Here is a 19,829-nt window from a genome sequence, read left to right as displayed (position 1 = left end):
AAAATGGCTAAAATGAAAAAAAAAACTTTATCTCCTTCACTTTTCTTACATGGACCTTTTCCAAATGAAGAGAATTACATTGCCTGACACATGTAATTACACTCAGTGTTGAAACAAACAAAGCTGTGTGTGTGTGTGTGTGTTTGCAGAATTTGGTTCATAAACCTTTTAAGCAAATTCACTTGATTGTAGGTCCAGTACTCAGAAATATGCTCTGACAGAAAAAGTGACCTATTTGCATTTAGATGAGCCATCTGTCCCCTTTTGATGGTGGAGGTAACAGCATCAGCATCAAACTCATTCTGAGTGGATTGAAAGCAGTGAAGGGTTAGTGCCTTGTCCATCAGTGCCATATTCATCCCTGGTTGCCTCTGAGTCAGTGTCACTAGAATGGATTTGACTTGATTTGAACAGTGATATTACACATGCACTTATGTGCAGCACAAAAAAAACCTGGTAGACTTGGTTATTTTATCTGCTGTGAGCAAGTTAGCTCTTGGATGTGCTAGTTCATCTTCTTTTTTGACCCCTAACTATGGGCAAATAATCTTTCGGTATTGTGAAAGGGATTTAATGATCTTTTGCATTTATTTAGATAAAAGCAGGTGCTTGTCTGCAAAGGGAGAACACAGCAATGATTACATTCATTGTTTTATTCACAGCCTGGAGATACCTGATGCTCATGCTCTCTTTTGATTTTATACAGCTTCTGAATAAATTGTACATGCCAGGCTGAGCATTGTCAGCTTTTTTTAGAAACTGTATGTGTAGCTTGGATACTGCAAGAACAAATGTAGCCCTATTAGAATTCAAACACAGGGTCAAATTTAGACTAGGTTTGAAGTCTTTGTGGGAGGGAGCCTTCTGTGCCTCTCTACTTGAGAACAAGTTTTGCAAAAGTTAAGGAGAGGTGCTGCCCTTAGACATGAGCAAGCAGATACTTTTTGTTCACAGCTACTTTGGAAGATGTGCTGTCTCTAAAGTGGGGTAGCAAACAGAGCAGAACAAGTGCCCTGTTGGCTAACAAATGCATTATCCAGGAGAGCAAATCCTCGATAGGCAGCCTTTTAATGTAAGGCTAGTTCATTGCTTTCAGTGCAAAGAGACCCAAACCTTTTTCAGATGTTACTCAGATATTATTTCAGTGTGTGGGAGATAGCAAACAGGATCATGCACATTATTGATGCTCCTGACCTATATGTACTGAGATGAAAGTCAGCATAGAATCTGTAGTTGTACAACTGTACACACATTGTGGGGAGGGACTCTGCATATGTCAGATATCTGGATATCAATGAAGGAGACTCCCCCCCCCCCATGTACTGACTGCTATATACATTCACATCTTCAAATCAGCATGTGATGAAATCAAGAGCAGACACAATAACACAATCTACTCTTTCCCCAAATATTGAAATAATATGTAAAACTATTTAGAGGGGAAATGCATTGAGTTCTAGATGGCCAAAGGTAAAATTGAGTATTGCACAGATATCAGTAAGCATAACATGAAAGATACCTTCTGTTTCTTCTGTGGCTAAAGGCAAGATCAATAATTGAGGTCTTTTTCAATGCTTAGTGCCTCCATCATGTAAGCAATTGTAGATTGATTGCTGATTACCAGACCCTAATCAACCTTTTATACATAGACTGTGATGTGGATGGAGTGTGACTTTTCCCATACGGAACCACTGAACACTGCAGCCTTATCTCCCTTGCCACATAACCCAGTTGAATGGGCTCTCCCTTTCAGCTCAAGCCCCAGAAATATATGTAGCCCAAGACTGGTCACTTTCTTAAATAGAAATATATGTAGCCCAAGACTGGGAATGAAACATCCACACAGGAGTTCCTCCCTCAGTCACCACTTTCCCTGATTTTTCCTTCAGCAGTACCCTTGGAGGTCTTTATTCATGCTTTTTAACCCTTTTTGTTCCAGATAGATATCTTCACACTGAAAAGGGCTTAGGATTTACTTTTTTAAAAAACCGAAAGCTTTGAATTTAGAGAAGTTGGTAGACCTTGCAATAAATTGTTATTGTGCAGTAACAATTACTGATTTTTACCCTCCCCCATCGGGGTGAGGAGGATACGGTGACCGTAGGGAGCCTAAGGCAAGTGGTAATGTGGGTGAAACCTTATAAAATAGCACTTTCCTATTAACACAGTGTGCAAACACACTTTGACTTTCGACAATAAGATGATTTCAACCTAAGTTTGATAAAAATCGGAGCAAAACAGAAAAACCTGAAAAGTTTGAAATTTGAATTTTAACCTGGAGCAAAGCTTCTGTGAGAAAGCAATCCTGATGTAGCTCAGGCTCTCACCTCCAGCATTTCACAGATAAAAATAGGAATGCTCTGGTGTACTTGACACCTCTATTCTTACCTCAAGGATCACAGCCAGACAGCTTCCTCCACTACTGCATATTGCTGAAGCCTCTTTGCCTGCTGTCTATTGCATAAATTTACTCTGCAAAAGCCTTCCTGGTTTAAAAGGGGAGCTAAGCAGTGTTGGCTATGGGTAGTACTTGCATGGAAGACGGATTGCTGATGGATTGCTATGTAGAGGAAGGCAATACCAAACCACTTCCACTCACTTCTTGCCTTGAAACCCCATGGATGGGATTGCCATGAGTTAGTAGTGGCTCCAGAGTACATTATTCATTCAAGTTGTTCATTGTATTACATAACAAGATGCATACTACACATTTCCAGAGAGTAAAACCATGTCTTAACAACCATTTCACCCAATGCCAGTGAGAAATATTTCATGGGATTTAATGCTATCCCAAATTTTCCAGCTTTTCCACAGGAAATTGTTTTCTATTAGACGTTTTTCAGAGAAGTCCTCAAAGGGGGAAAAACCTTAATAAGGAATGAGCATAAATATTTTGAAGAATTCATCTTAATATTAACAAATAATTTCTCAGATGCTCAACAGTCTTCCATAATCTACAACATTGCCATCTGTATTTTTTTTCCCAGCAGGACTCTTGTGCCTTTAGGAATGGTGTATCAGGCAGAAACACAATAAGCAAATGGTGAGTTGAAGGACAAATACAACTCATGCAGTTGTGCATGCAAATACGGGCAAGAACTAAAATGAGTTACTTGTACAGCTAGCTAAATTCTACATACAGCTTGCACAAGGGCTTGTATATCCAAATGTGGAAGGGGATGATTGGTATGGCCCAGTTTTCCTCACAAGAGTGCAAGTGATTTTCTCAAGGAAGAGAGCTGCTCTGTGTGGTCCTTCCATGCAGAAACAGATATTTGGATCTTGGCCAGAAAGCATGTAAGACTATGTGTCATTTTGCTATATTTGTTCTGCTTGTCACAATGTTGTGTCTTCTAACAAGGAAAGAATTTTTATTTTATTTTCCTTTGTTCCTTTATACTACTGAGTAAAGATTTTAATGCCAAAAGGACCTCTGTGATTGACACTTCTTTTGTCGCTTTGCACCCCCAAATGCCTCATTCATATTAAATAAAGCAGCATATTGTTGTATCAGAATCATTCAGTTATTGCCAGTGTTTGGCTGTAGCACTATGCAGAACAGTAAACTGACCTTGTAAGGTTGAATAGAGTACAGATGCCAGCTCCCCCATCTCAGTGGTTGTGGGGAACAGTAAGTGTGGCTTTTCTGTATGAGTACAGAAAGCTTTGCCTTTATCATATTCAGGTGTGATGTGATAATGCAGACAAATTTGACTACATAGCATTGACAGACCTGTTCAGAATGACGAGAATATTTACTGCCTTCACTCTGGTTTGGCCTTGTGATTGTCTCATATATACAGGTAGAATCAGCTATATGACATCATCACAGTGCATATAAAAATAAGCCATTGGGAGAAGTCATGTCACTCAAATTTGCTCTTCTCAGTTATCAAGGATGAAAATTTGGTCCAGCCCTTCAATTGAATCACTGTTCCTAGTAAGCTCGGCTCACCGGATGTCTGTCTGTGATGCTACAATTAGCTGGTCCCAGCTGCATTTGAAGAGCTCTTTAGTCTTGAGAATAGTTCCTAATAGGTTGTTGGGGAGGTCAAGGGCATATAGAGCAGGATATCATGCTGGAATGGCAAAGGAGGAAATGATGGACCTAGCAGTTGATTGCAATTAATTGTAATTATAATGTAGTTAAAAGGATATATTCTATAGCATAGCTAATAGTTAATGCTACAGAATGAATCACGCTGGAGCCAGGCTTTCCATGTGTGTACCCTCCCTAAATCTCTAGAATAGTTTTTTCTATTAAGGCTGAAGGAAATCTCTCCAGATATGCATCAAAACAGAGGAAATGTAATGACAATTAATCCTTTAAAAAGCAGGAAAGAAATAGTGAATGAAATGGAGGAGGTCACAACATATTTGAATGGATAAATGGATAGAAGTTTGTAATAAATGTACATAGATGTTTTTATCTATTTGTTTCTATAAAATATCCTGCATATCACTATATACTAGCATTTGAATAGAAAACTGGTGGGTTCCTTTCATTTATGATGACATTCATTATTTTTAATCTTTCCTGTTTTGAAAGCATTATTTTATGCATGTGATTACATTATTTTGGGTTTTTGAAAATATATCTTTTCAACTTTATTTTGTGGCTCCCCATAACTGTAAAGACCTATACATTGATGCAATGTAACTGAGACCAGGGGATGCGGCTACTCATTAAATTTGCAGATGACACCAAATTGGGAGGAGCAGCAAACACACTAGCAGATAGAGATATAATTCAACCAGGTCTGAACACACTGGAAAAGTGGGCAGATGTGAACAAGATGCAACTAAACAAGGATAAGAGCCAAGTTCTACATCTGGGTAACAAAAATGAGGAACACGCATACTGGATAGGTGATATGCTTCTGAGTAGCAATGTGTGCAAACAAGTTCCTGGGGTATGGACTGACTGAAAGTTAAATATGAGCAGCCAGTGTGATGCAATGACAGAAAAAGTGTAATGCAATGTTGGGGTGTATCAACAGAGACATAACATCCAAATCACAAAATATCATAGTCCCACTGTATACTGCATTGCTCAGGCCACATCTGGAGTATTGTGTGGAGTATTGGAGGCCTCACTTCAAAAAAGGATGTGGACAGAATGGAGGGGGTGCAGAGGAGAGCGATGAAGATGATCCGGGGCCTGGAGACCAAGCCCTATGAAGAAAGGCTGAGGGACTTTGGAATGTTTAGTCTGGAGAAGAGGAGGTGGAGACATGATTGCTCTCTTTTAGTATTTGAAGGGCTGTCACTTAGAGGAGGGCAGGGAGCTATTCCTGTTGGCAGGAGAGGATAGGACTTGCAATAATGGGTTTAAATTAAGGGTGGGAAGGTACTGGCTGGATATTAGGGGAAAAAAACTCTTTTACAGTAAGAGTTGTTCAACAGTGGAATCCACTGCCTAGGGAGGTGGTGAGCTTCCCCTCACTGGCAGTCTTTAAGCAGCAGCTGGACAAACCCTTGTCGGGGATGCTCTAGTCTGATTCTGTACTGAGCAGGGGGTTGGACTAGATAGCCTGTATGGCCCCTTCCAACTATGATTCTATTAGTCTAGAAATAAACAGTAAATATAGCTGAAGGTGGGGAGCAAATGACAGGTAGGTTGTTTGGTGGGTGGGATGGAGATACGAAAGTGGGGAAAGGAGAGAGGATATGAGGATTGCCAATTAGAGGCATGCAGGTACCTCAGCCATAGTTTTCCTGGGTAAAGGCTGGCTGCTGGGTAGGAACAAAGCAGAAAAAGGTGGGAGGTAATGGGACCTTTCAGGGAAAGGGGAAGAGGAAATAATACCAGAGGGGAAAATGAGACACCCCCCCACACACACACACACAAGTCCTTGGGAGTTCCCTTCTCATTAGAGCAGTCACTGATAGTTGTTGGAGGCTGGCTCCAGAGAAGTATCAGGCCAATGCCTGAGGAGATGGTTGCAGACTTTATTAATGCTAGCATGGTACAGAGATCCTTGGGGGTTAATAGAACTATCGCTTTACAGGTTTGTCAGATTTGTACAGGAATGTTACAAAACGAATGGTTTAGTCCTATGCAAAATTACTGTTACCTAAGCTCACTTATTTCAGTGGGCATACCAATGCATATGATTGCAATGTAAGTGCTACATCTCTTAACCTTAAGTAGGTCACTCTGATGTTAGCCCTATTTGGGAAAAGAAGATATATCTTCATACAACATGGGAACTACTTATCCCTGGCATGAGTCCATGCAGCTGCTGTATGTGATTAAAACTATATAGTCAGGGTGAATTATGTGGTCCTTTCCTACCAGATAGTCATGAGACTGGGAGGGCAGGAACAGCCTAGGGGATTGCCCACCCTTGTGCTTCTAGTACTCTGGCATGTATAATTCAGAAGCATAGGTTCATGGCACATACTACGTGTAAGGCTGAAAGGATGTCTCTCTTCATCTGTTTGACTAAGGTATCCTGTACCTCTTCTTTGTATTTTCTGTTTCCTGGGATCAACATGGCAATGGTTTATGATCATTTATGATGGCCTGTCCAATACTGTGAAATGTGCACATACAAACGTAATGACCATGGGAAAAATGAATGTCTGTAACATATACAAATGTTGTATAATAATATTAGAGTAAAGTGCAATAAGGGTTAAGGTTTTAAGGTCTCTGATCCAAAGATCTAGAGTCTTTCTAGGATATACATGGAATATACATAGTGCATATTCATCCACTGAAACACTGTGGGCAGTATCAACATAAGCTTTGGGTTGTACATTTAGAACTGTCCTTGGCATTGCAATGAAGAGAAAGTAATATGTGAAGGAGTTCCCATCACTCTTAGGGTTGCAACATCTCTGAATCAATGTAAATGGATATAGGTTTGTAATAAATGTACATAGATGTGATACTTTCAGTATTTATGTGTTTCTATAAAATATCCAGCATATCATATATACCAGCACTGAAATAGGAAAGTGGAAGTTCCTTCCATTTATGGTGGCTTTCATTATTTTTTTCTTCTTTCCTATTTTGAAAACACCATTTTATGTATGTTACTGATATCCATAGGAGTTACACAAAAGAATACAGAGAGAGAGGAAAAAGAGAGAATTAGAAATATGTACTGTGCTTCATTTCTGACTGTTATTGAACTCTGTTACATTCCAAAGCTTCTTTACACATTACAGAGTATGTAGACTTGGTCCAGGGTCTCCATCTTGTGTAACACAGTCACAGGTGACTTGTAGGTTCTCCTCAATTTCTGATTTGGATTGTAGTTTTTGCTCCCCTCTCCTCTGCAAGAGGGAGACTGAAGCCCCTTCTCCATGTGTGCCAGAATCTGAATCAGGCATTGTACACATGGAAAGTGAGGATATTCCACAATTCATGTCTGACATTGAGTGGGGACCCTAAACCCAACATCTGTCCTCTGTGATGGGTAAAGGAATCATTCTTAAAAAAAATTTCCTCCTGAAAATATAGGGTTGCCAACTCCAGGTTGGGAGATTTGGGGGTGGAGTCTGGGGAGTGTGAGGTTTGGGGAAGAGAGGGACCTCAGTGGGGTATAATGCCATAGAGTCCACCCTACAAAGCAGCCATTTTTTCCAGGGGAACTGATCTCTGTCATCTGAAGATCTGTTGTAATTCTGGGACATCTTCAGGACCCACCTGCAGGTTGGCAACCCTGTGTGGCCCTTTGGCCAAAGATTGCTTTAGATAGTTGCATAATTTATGGTGTTATGAACTGTCTGTATGGCCCTTTGAATGAATGAGTTTTCTGCCTTTTCACTGGTTGCTGATCCTTTCCTCCCCTATACAAAATGTTATGCAAATACAGTAGCAATTTTGTTTTAACATTGCAAATGATTAATTTTAAAATAATAAAACAAAAAAGGGGCCAAACTCAAGAGTTATCCTCTTGACATGATTTCAGCCAACCCTGATGAGGAAGCTAGAAAAGACCTTTTTAGTATAGATGGCTATGAATATGAGCTCAAGCCCTATACTGTTTTTTTAAAAAAAAACAATTACATGAACTCTTGTAATGACAATGATGCTTTTCACCTCTCTAGGCCTTGCCATTTGTGGATCTCAGAATGGATTATAAAAGAATAGTGATTTAAGACCCGCAGATCCTCTGAGAGATAGGTAAGCATTATTATTCTCATTTTACAGATAGGGGAATCATGGACAGAGAGGTTTAGTGATTATTTCCTTTCCCCCCCATCCCTGCCAAGGCAGAACCAGAAATAGAGCTCAGATATATTGTCTTTATAGCTTCTACTTTAAGCACATTATCATCCTTCTTTCAGTATAACCTCTCTGACTCTACTTCCCCGACTGTAAAGCAAGGATAATAATATAGATTTCTGCACAGGCACATTTGTGTGCCTGCAGAAAAGTGAGGAGAAGGATAGTCCTGACCCCACTTTAGAATCCCATCCTTTCTCAGGATTTTGAAAAGTTTTCTCTTACATTTTGTGGAAATGAACTAATTCAGCAGTGCAGGAGATTGGCTACATTTCCTGGTATGGTGAATGTATAAGTTTCAAAATGGCATAATTGGTTATTGGTAGGGTGATTTTGGAAATACTCAAGAAGAAGACTCATAGTACAAGGTAGCTGTTAATTTCCATCACAGAAAGTCTTCTAAAAAATAGATTTGCAGCTGTTTTACCTATTCAGTATAATTCCACTAGCAGCTAAAATTATACAAAAGGAGTTTATTTAATAGTTAAATTTGCAGAACTACGGCATAACTTTTATTATAGATTAATTTCCGCAATTTAATTAAGATGCCTGAGTAGCATCTTCCCCTTTATGAAAACCATCAGAAAACCATGTCTGGGGGAAGTATTCTGCTGCAGGAATCAGAATTCCATTCACAGCCATTGAAACCAGTGGATTTTGGGACCACTTCCAAGTAACATCACACAACTTTTTTTCTCACCAAGAAAGAAATGTAAGAATCTCACCTCAGTTAACACTGGGCAAGTTTATGTTTTCATTTTTATGTTTAGCATTTTTTTACTATATAGCATTAGTGGTGTATTTTATGGACCTATCACACATTATGCAGGGGCAACCCAAATTTGCCATTGAGCATCCAAGAACATCCTGTCCCAGATCTCCCTGTTCCTTCTCCCTATGACCCATTTGTGAGAGAGTCACAACCTAGTTTGGGACTCCGACCTACTGTTTGAGAACCACTGCTTTAATTCTAAGACCGTCTTCTCCATGAATCCCCACTATCTGTAAGATATGAGGTGTTTACTGTGATGGTCATGATGAGCAAGGTAAACCTGCACAGATAGTACTGTGATTAACCTCAGTTGAACGTCTTAAATTTAAAGCAGTTATAGTCCCATGGAACTAAACTGACAAATCTAGGGTTGCTAACCTCCAGGTGGGGCCTAGAATTCTCCCAAAATTCCAATGGATCTCCAGACCACAAAGATCTGTTCACCTGGGAAAAATAGCAGCTTTGGATCATGGACTGTATGGAATCACATCCCACCCTGAGCTCCTTCCTCTCCCCAAATTCCATCCTCTGCAGGCCCCATCCCCAAATCTCCAGGAATTTCCCAACCTGAATTTGGCAACCCAACTTAAATCCAAGTCTTTCATTTCAGTGATTATTTCTGCTCAATTTCCTTTCTGTCTTTGATGAAATCAAATTGCTTTACTGGTGTGTGGCTCCAACTGACAAAGTAGTCCTGTATTTAATGTCTATGTCTGTATGCAGTAACTTAATGAACATGAACTCAACAGCATGTATTGGAATCCAGCATGATCTGTTGTATTGAAGATACTCATCCACTATTCAGAATTCACACACAGGCAACTATTATGTACGATTATAAGGACTTGGATATTGTTATATATGAGCATATGATAGGTATGTGTTTCCTTAGGGCTTACAATAATATTGCTCGATAAGGCTTTCTGTTCAGCTTTTATACATCTGGCCATTTATTATACTTCCCATAAACATGGGGACATAGTAAATACACTAACAGAGTTACACTCTTCTAAGACCTTTGACTTTGGTGGTTCTAGAATGGTGAAATTCTGCTTAGGCTATAAGACTATAAGAGAGCAGTCCTAAACAGGTCTGTTCAGAAGTAAGTTCCATTTTATTTAGTGGAGATTACTCTCAGGAAAGCATTGTTAGAATTGTAGCCTAAACATTGCATTTGGAAAAGCTTACCTGTGTTTCGCTTTACAAGTGTGGTGTAGTGGTTAAGAGTGTTAGAATAGTGCCTGGGAGCCCCAGGTTTGGATCCCCATTTGTGCCTTGGAAGCTCACTGGGTGACACTGGGCCAGTCACAGTCTCTCAGCCTAACCCATTTCACAGAGGTTTTGTGAGGGTAAAATGATGAGGGGAGAACAATGTAAGCTACTTTTGGTCCCCATTGGGATGAAAGGTGAGGAATGAATGAATGAATGAATGAGATGTAAGGGAACTTTGTGCTTCCAGTCCCAACCTGCAATCCATCCCTCCTCCAGCTCATCCTTCTAAAGGCCTTCATTGACTCTGTTTGTATGAGCAAGGTATTCTGCATAGCAGATGTTTCATCAATACTTCCTTGCTCAATATCTTGGTTGATTCATATGCTTGTATTTCTCCAATACCAGTGATTTTACACAGTTGTTGATTATCACTTTCATCAACTTTTGTGGCAGCATTTCAAGAGACTGTTAAGGTTACCAGTATAGTTGTCATCTCTGGTTGTGAAATTCCTGGAGATTTGGGGTGGAGCCTGGGGAGGGACCTTGACAGGGTATAAAGCTATAGAATCCCCCCTCCAAAGCAGCCATTTTCTCCAGGGGAACTGGGTCTCTGGCAATTTCAGTTGCCAACCTCTAGGTGGAGCATGGAGATCTTCCAGAATTTCAGCTGCTCTCCAAACCACAAATATTAGATCTTCTTGAGCAAGTGGCTGCTGTGTAGAGTGGAATCTAGGGTATTATACCCAACAAAGATCCATTCCCCTCACCAAAGCCACCCTTCCCAAGTTTCACCCTCAAATCATCATGAATTTCCCAATCCAGATTCAGAAACCCCGGAGATTGTACCTGCTGGAGTTACTGATTCATATAAATTCACTTGAAACTATATATACATTAAATAGGTTAAAAACTAGGTTGAAGTGAGTTCAGGAATTGCTCTCCCTGGAAAACTGATTGTGTAAACAAGTCCTCAGTCTATTATTTTAATAATAAAAAATCTAGTGTATATTATAATTGGTTTTTAATTGAAGGTGTCCCCTGTGGAGGGGTGTAAAGCTCTGTGATGACATTGCTGTAACAGAACTGTATATTTTGCTTGATTTTATCAATACTTTAGAGGTGGCTTCCCAAACAGTAAATACTGTTTGTATTATTTACTTATTTAAATAAATTTTACTCTCAAAATATCACTTTTTAAATACTTAAAATCATATTCTGTGGGGGGGGGTTGTGGGAAATTATCTCAGTTTTTTTAAAATCTTTACTGTGATTTACATGACTAAACTCAGCAGAGAGTTAGAAAACCTCATTGTACTTTTATCTCAACAATTCCCTCCTACAAAATCTCCTCAACACTGCTTCTCCATATATGGTTTTTGCTACTTTGATGTCAAAACTTTTAAGAGAAAAATTGCAAAAGGAATTTTTCAAGGAAAGAAGTCCTTAATACATTAAGTAAAAACATAATGAGTGAGAAACTGTATCATACTTTTTGTTGCAATAAAAAGTGAAAAGGTACGGTTCCTTTTTGGAAAATATACATTGTTTTTCTTAGGACTTTGGTGGGAGGTTTGGTGCTCAGTACTCACCAGTACTGAGTACTTGCATCTGGGGCGGGGGGTCTCCAAGCCCTAAAGGGGGATGGGTGAAATCAATACAACCGTATATCTGAGTACCAGCACTTTTTAAAAAACAAACAAACAATGGTTTGTCTGCTCTAGCAGCTTGCTGAATAATGCTGAGATCAAAAAGGCTGCTTACATTCCTGCAAGATGTCTATACTAACATAGTGGAATTTTTGAGTTTTTTTCCTTTCTTTCTTAGAACAGCTGAGGCAACTGTTCTCAGTTTCAAAAGTAGTTTACTACAAGGTTCAACAGATTTGTGCGGGAGGGGGTCTTTCTGTAGCTTTTTATCCTTCTCCTCTTCTGATTAGCTGAGTGTGTCAGCTAATTCTCCCCTCCTCCATTTTTATCTTTCTGTGAGGAAAGTTATACTAAGGAAAACTGACCAAAGGTCTTCCAGGTGAGCATTGTAGTTGACTTCAGAGGACTTAGAAGGATATTATTCTGCTAGGATAGCACTGTAAATCACTTTTGGGCTCATATAATTATTTGTATAGTTCTTTGGATCATAGCCAATGCACTTTTCTACAATTTAGGAACTTGGCATTTTACAACTAATCTGTGTATTTGTAAAATTCAGTGTAAAAATGTGAATAGCACTGTTCAGGACCCCAAATAAAACTTCTTCTTACATCTAATAATGCCTTCAATCGCTTTAGAACCAAATTTTAGTCATAATTCGTTACCATAAAATGCGATAAAAATGAAGTTTTTAAAAAAACTTTCATAGCCTTATGAGTAAGGTGAGAGTATGCTTCTTTCTTATGAACGTGCTCATATGAAATAAGCTGCCCAGCTCACACAGCTTCAGTACATCTTTTATATTATGCCTCTTCACTTTAAAGAGACCATTGTCAATGCAGGGTGCATCTCACATTCAGCTCCAAGCTATCAAGTATTTATTTGTTTAGACAATTTGCATACTGCCTCTCCAAAGAACCTGCTTGAAGGGGCTCAAAAAGTAAAACATGATAAAATCCTAAAGTCATAAAAATCATAAACAATAAGAATCACTAGTTCTTACGAGAGTGGATGTATACTGTATATACAATATATGAAGTAAAGATGTGAATCTACCCCAAATTAGTATATGCTAAATACCAGCAGTAGTAGCTGATCTTATAATAATTCTCTTGAAAGATGTATGCAGGGAAGGCTTATATACCTTTAACTTATTTAAAAAAAATTTAAAAAAAATCCCTTATACTAAATATCACTCTAAAGCTTGATATACTTTTTGACATGTCTTGTAATTCTGCCCTAGTTTGTTTCTTAAAATACTGCTTGGATTAGATTCTAATAGTTTATTTGTAATAAATCTTTACATTTATTACCACCCAGTGGTCTCAGGGAATGGTTGAAAGGCGCACGATGCAGCATTATTGCAGTTTTAGGTCTGGCTGGGAAACAGGCTTGCTGTTCTCCCACTGTGAGGGGGATGCCCTGTCCCCAGCTTCCAGCAGGACTAGGATTGCAAAATAGGACTGGATTGCAGAAATCTGAAAACAAGGCATAAGTATTAATGTATTAAACAGTGCAAGACATAGTATTTACGTAAGTAGAACTATAATGCAGTGAGGCACTTATCAGCATTTTACTAAACCACTTTGAAAGCTTGTCATGACATACAAATCCAAACAGATAGCTGTGGTAGTCTGTAGTAGCAAAATAAAACAGAAATAAAGTGCCAGTGGCACTTTAAAAACTAACAAAATTTATTCCACCATACAATTTAATGAGTCAGAGCTCATATATCCATTTCGAAGATGTTCTTATACTAAAAGCTGCCAACAACTGAAAGATTGGAGGAGGTTTCAAAGAGAGGCCTATAGAAAACAAAATGTAATTAAAAGAGTAATCAGTCTACTCTGAGTGGGTGAGAACTGTTCCCAACATAAAATTAGATCTGATCTAAGAAAGTATAGACTAAAACATGATGAAGCTGGTCCAATCAGAAAGTATAAAGATGTAGTGGAACTAATTAACATCTGCAAGGGGTGGGATACATTAAGATTTTGTCTATTTTGTCTCCTATAGTGAGTGAGAAACCCCAAGTCCTTATTAAGTACGACTTGGGGGGGGGGGGATAGTTCTTGATGAATCTTAATTCACAAATTTTGCATCAGATCCTTCTGTTGAATTTTAAAAGAAAAATAGTGACTTCTAGATCAGACTTCTAGATCAGAAACCCATTAGGGTTGCCAGCTCTGGGTTGGAAAATACCCGGAGACATTGGGGGTGGAGCTGGGTGAGGTCAGGGTTTGGGGAGGGGAGGGGAGGGGCCTCAGCATGGTACAGTCCCATAGAGTCCACCTTTCAAAGTAGCCATTTTTCCAGGGGAGCTGATCTCTGTCAGCTAGAGATCAATTGTAAAAGTGGGAGATCCCCAGGCCCCACCTGGAGGTTGGCAACCCTGCACCCCATCCATCTAAACCCATCTGTTTATGGATGGACACTTCATGCATCTGATGAAGTGAGCTCTCATTAAAAACTGTTTTTGCTGGAATAAATTTAGTTAGACTTTAAAGAACCACTGGGCTCCTGTTTTATTTCACATTGCAAGTTCATTTGTTGGAAAGTAGAATCACCCAGCCCACAGAAGGCCAAGTCAGTCCTCAAGTCCCTGCTTGAATCTCCCTGTTATTCCTGTATCCATGCCAACAGTAATTTCTGTTTGTTTTTTAAAAAAACCAGACAAAAGTCTCAGGAAAGGCCTCTGCTCTGTATGGAAAAGGTCCCAGAATCATCTCTGATATAGGAATCTCAGGTAGCAGCACTGGGAAGATCGCTGTCAGTAGTCTCAGAGCTCTCCTTTTCCTCATCTTAGGTAGTACAGAACTGAACATGTCAACTCCTTACACCGATATCTTGTGTCACTTGATGGTTTACAGCTGACTTTGCGTAATGCCTCCATTGTAAAGCAGCATCTTTAAAGTGAAGAAATATGATATGAAAGCACTCTCTCTCTAGTGGTGCAATCTGGGTTGGCTGTTTCACACATAATGTTCATCAAAGAAAGGAACAAGAATAGTGATTTCACCCTCAGATAGGTAATGATTCTGTGGTGGATGAAAAGGAATTTTCTATCATATTTTGAAAGTAATGACCTAAGATAAAATAGGTATTAAATAGAAGTAATGTATTATTGGAGGTATAGAGTGTTCTGTTAGTTTGATGTCAGGATGTGGGCCAAATGAGATGAGACAGCAGGTGTGCCATCCTCTTATTTGAAGCATGTTTGTTTTTAAGTAGAGTCCGCCAGCAGAGGGTTGGGTTTATAATCTGCAGGGGCTTTAAGTATCTCAGTTTCCTTTCATCAAAGTCTGTCTATCTATTATCTCATTCTCATAGGGAAGCTGATTCTGTAGGGAGGGTTGCTGAATGGATTATCCAGATTACATAGGACATTTCCTCACCAGCAATGAAACAGCCAACTCTAACAGTGAACAGCTGGACAGGGTGAAGAGAATCACTTGGATAACTGAGTTGTTGCAGGGATTTATTTTTTTTGGGGGGGGTATGTGTGTGCATGTCTGGAAGTCATGGCTGACTTCTGGAGTGGCGATCCCTAGTAGAGTGTGGAGGCAAGGGACATTCAGGCTATTTCCTGCCTCTATGTCACAGCCCTGATATTCCTTTGGAGGTCTCCCATCCACGTACTTGCCAGGGTTGGCACTCCTTAGCTTCTAAGATCTGACGAGATCAGGCTTTCCTTGGCCGTCCAAGTCAGGGCAGTAGGGAAATATTATTGTGTAGAACACCCTTGATTTCTGAGGCTAGCCAAGCTGAAAGTTCAGCTCTAACCTAGATCACCAGAGTGGGCACAGATAGTATATATGGAGAATTGTTTTTTTTTAAAGTCATTGTAAATCACAAAAATACTTTACTCTGGTGACTGCAGGTACAATTGGGCTGACTCCAGCCATGGCAAGTGGCAATCTTTACATTTATTTAGGGATAAATGCCACTAAAATCAGAGGGACATGCATCTCCAGTTGAATTCATTGGGGAGTATTGAGCATGTGCTTAATTCTCTCCAGCTGAAATAAATCAGATTTTTAAATGGCTACCTTTGAATGAATCATACACAATTATTCGTTACCATTGGATGGTTTTCCTGTCAGCTATACTAAAATGAGGAACTGAATCAAAATTATTACTGTTTCTTTGATTTAACATAGAGTACCAACAGTATGCCAAGAACCATATTTAATGTATTGTTCTGTTGTGTCTGATAATACCTGAAGTTTCTTTCTTTTCCCCAACAGCACGGAAAAGGATATGCTAGTCAATTCTACGGGACTTACCTGAAGCAGCATGATTTGCACAAAAGTCGACCAACAAAAGCATCAACTTTTCAACTTCATTATCTTGGCCATCCAGTTCTGTGTTAACTGAAGAATTACTGTGCTATTGGAGACATCATGGCCAACAATAGGACCTAACTGCTCTCAGCAGGCCTGAGAAATGAGTTGAATTGTATGGAACTGTAGAAACTTCAAGAGGCAACTGATTTTTGCCTCTCTGATCAGTGTGTGCCTGTTTACAGCACTATATAGCTCTCTCTTTCTCTCTCTAAAATGTCACTGAGCCCTTTAGATGTTTATATTCGCCACAAGAAGCCAATCGTACAGATTTTAAAAAAGGAAACGTGCATTATAAATGCAATATCACTGTTTTAAACTTGACTGTTTTATATTATTTTTGTGTGATCAAGTGTCCCCCAAACTATTCCAACTTTACAAAAGAAATTGTGAATCATGTTCTTTTCACCCGTGGGTCATAAAAATGTTGTTAATCTAAAGACCCACAAAATATCAAAGACATTCTGTAGTTTATACACCGTGTTGCAAAGTGTTTACTGTACTATTTCAAAGCTTCTAAATAAATATAAAATATATATATTATATTACATATAATTTTACGGGAAACGTGGTACCATTTAGTTGATTTTTAAATGAATTCATACAGTCCGCACCATACACTAAAGTGAGAAGGTAATTCAGGGTCCTTAAATTATCCTTGCCTAAACAATAAAATAAAACTTTAATAATACTTCCCCATTTTTGTACTTTGGTCAATCCTGTTTGTCCTTGTTAAAAAAAAAAAGAGCTGTAAGCAGCAACAGTTCCCCCCCCCCGAAAATTGTACTGAATTTTCAATGCCAAAGATACAGCTGTCAATAATTATGAAAATGAGCACTGACTATGTACTATCAAAAGTATATATATCAACCTCCATTATTTTAATTCTATTTCTATGGCTTTTAATTTGAAATCAAAAAAACTTTTTATAAAGGCGCTATAAACTCACCTGTATATGTTGTTGAAAAGTACACTGGGTGTCTGTACATTTTGCAATGTAAGATACAATGTAAGCAAAGATAATTATTTTAAGGAAACATCCCTCCCCCCTGCCCACAACTGATAGCTAACATTCATGGTCCTTTGTCATTTTGTGCAAATATATCTTTTCATGCTGGCTTGCAGTAGTTTTTGAAAAAGACCATTCTCAAAGACATACATGTTGCCAAGCCATTAATTTGAATTTGTCTCTAAAAGAAGAAAAAAGAAGCAATTTGAAGTTAGGAATAGACTGTACCAACTTCACTGGTAATCAGGTTGGTCCCTCCTGTGTTATTTTTGTAGTAATTTCATGACTTGAGAAATATCAGAAAGGGTATTTTTATTAGAAAAACAATAAATTGTTCTAAAACTCAAAACCTGGCAAAGTAAAGCTGAACCTTTACTTTCATGTTCTCTGATTATAAGTACCATTGAAAAAAAGTGATATACAGTAAGGTGTATGGGGTTTTTTTTATTCTTGCTTTGCTGTCTTTTTTTCTGATGACTACCTGTCAAGTGTTCAAAAGAAACCATAAAATTCTGTCTGTGATAACAGCAACTGTTTCAGATGAAGGTGCTTAGATACAACAGCCCTTTGAACAAGGGAAAAACATAATCTTTCAGAAAGGGTTTGGATCACATCCAAGGACAATCAATTTGCATCCTGGCTCATGCTGAATACTGTTCACAGGGTAAAAAAAAAAGACTCGGTGTTAGGGTGGAGAAAGTGGCTCATATTTTTTTACAGAAGTAAAAAGACTGTTACACTGATCCAGAGCCCCATGTGTACAACAATGCGCTCCTGGAGCTTTTGCGCATGCAGGCTTCCCTATTTACTTCGGTGGATGGGAGAGCTCTGTGCATGCATCCTTTTGCACTTGTGGGTTCATGTGCATCAAATGACGCCATGCCTGCAAAATTTTCCTAGATGAGACCAACAGTCCCTCTGGAGTTTATCCCATCAATCATTCTCCACTGTATTCCCACTAATATGAATGGGAATTGTGTATAGATAAGGTTTCAAGTATTGTACTGTGAGATTACATTAGTTTCCAAAGTCTTAATATTCCTAAATACATTTAATGCGTATTTCTAAACTCGTTGTATATTTACAAGGATTTATTGGGATCCTTTTAACAATGTATATTATATATGAATCACAGTAAAAGCACAGAAAATGACCATTAATTTGAGAAAACACAACCGTGAAATGTTCTTTAGCTTTAGGAAATGGGAGTTTTGGTCACCTCTATGCCTTGTTAGTTTTTTGAAAAATGGACTATTTTAGTAATGAATTGTGTGAAGAATATTTCATTTGAAGAAGTCTGTCAACTTGTTGCTGCTTTTAAGTCAAGAAATGGAATGCCCATCCTAGAACTGGTTTTGCTTTATTTTTATAGCCTCTCTAAACTGAGGTATATACTATACATTAGGGTTGTTTCTAGTCCTGTGGAGAGAGAAAAAAATCACATTTTTCTTTTTTATAGACTACTAAAGTTTTTGATATACTGAGATCTCGCTCACATTTTGCATGCAACCTTTTGGAAGGAAAAATAGTTATGTTGCTACAGTGTCATCTGTCTGCGCTAGTGCATTTATTCCATCTCTCTGCGTATAACTATATTTAATAGGCCTATGTATATATCCATTTCATGCTTTAGTGTTTCCTTATCCTCATATCTCTTAATATGAACAACACAAGGGGAGTCAATGGGGGCTTACATGGGGGGGGGAGATTGAGTTGGGCTTTTTAATGGTGTGTGGCCTATCCAGGGAAATAGTGTACAATTACATTACTCAAGGGGGACCCATTCTTTCTCATTATCCTGCTTAAGTAGATGAAATATGCTTGTGGTGGTAAAGTCACAACTATGTGACTTTATGATGCCAGTATCACTTGCTGAATATTTCATTTGAATGTGTCCTCATACGGTAATTTATGGTGTTTGCCATCCAATCAAAACCCATTAAAATTAGATTGTTTCCTGACATGGTAAATATCGGGGCTCAAATCAAATAGTTTGCTACTCAAAACTGATGTGAGAAAACCACTTCATGGACAATGTAATTATTTTTTTAAGAAAAAAACCTTCAATCAGGCCTTCCTTCACAATGATGGATACATTAGGAATCATCCTGCCTTCTACTTGCTAGCAATTCTTTAACAAAAGCTTCTACTAGATTTAAATGTTTAGGTTTTAACTTCATAGGCTTGACAGAACTATACTACTGTTGTTGTAGGTATGAAATGGAACTGGAAATATGGGGTGAGGGGTGCTTCAAGACTCCCAATTGCTAGCACTATCATCCTCCCATGAATTTTGGTGGTGTCTGCATAGCAGCATCAAAAGCAGAATGAGTTGTGGTGGTATTTTTGCCAATGAAATAAGTGTGTGCTTCCAAGCCTAAAGGAGTTCTCTTGATCACAACCTACACAATCCACTTCCAGAGAGCTGTTCTTCATACATTTCTGAATGCTAAATGTTTGTGCTGGTTGAAAGGATCATCAAAAGGTTGTGTGATACAGTTCTGTTGCTGAATCTAAAGAGGATTGTATTTGAACAATGGTCGATATGAGACACCATCAACTTCATGTAAGCCATTCTGATCTTTTTTGGGGAAGAAAGAAAAGG

At 38.7% G+C, this 19,829-nt stretch overlaps 1 protein-coding gene across 1 annotated transcript in view; it reads left to right on the top strand.

The window, feature by feature from the left end:
• The window catches only part of LOC107112475 (protocadherin-10-like), a 49,965-nt gene extending 33,275 nt beyond the window's left edge, over nt 1–16,690 (top strand). The window contains 2 exon segments of the mRNA XM_015413620.1: nt 8,065–8,140; nt 16,120–16,690. Of these exon segments, the coding sequence (XP_015269106.1) occupies nt 8,065–8,099 (35 nt within the window). The 3' untranslated portion in view covers nt 8,100–8,140; nt 16,120–16,690.
• Nucleotides 16,691–19,829: the final 3,139 nt, after the last annotated feature.

Source organism: Gekko japonicus, unplaced genomic scaffold (assembly GCF_001447785.1).
Source record: "Gekko japonicus isolate JY-2015 unplaced genomic scaffold, Gekko_japonicus_V1.1 scaffold380, whole genome shotgun sequence".
Taxonomy (NCBI): Eukaryota; Metazoa; Chordata; class Lepidosauria; order Squamata; family Gekkonidae; genus Gekko; species Gekko japonicus.
The sequence above is the reverse complement of the archived record's forward strand: the minus strand, read 5'-3'. Positions and strand labels throughout refer to the sequence as shown.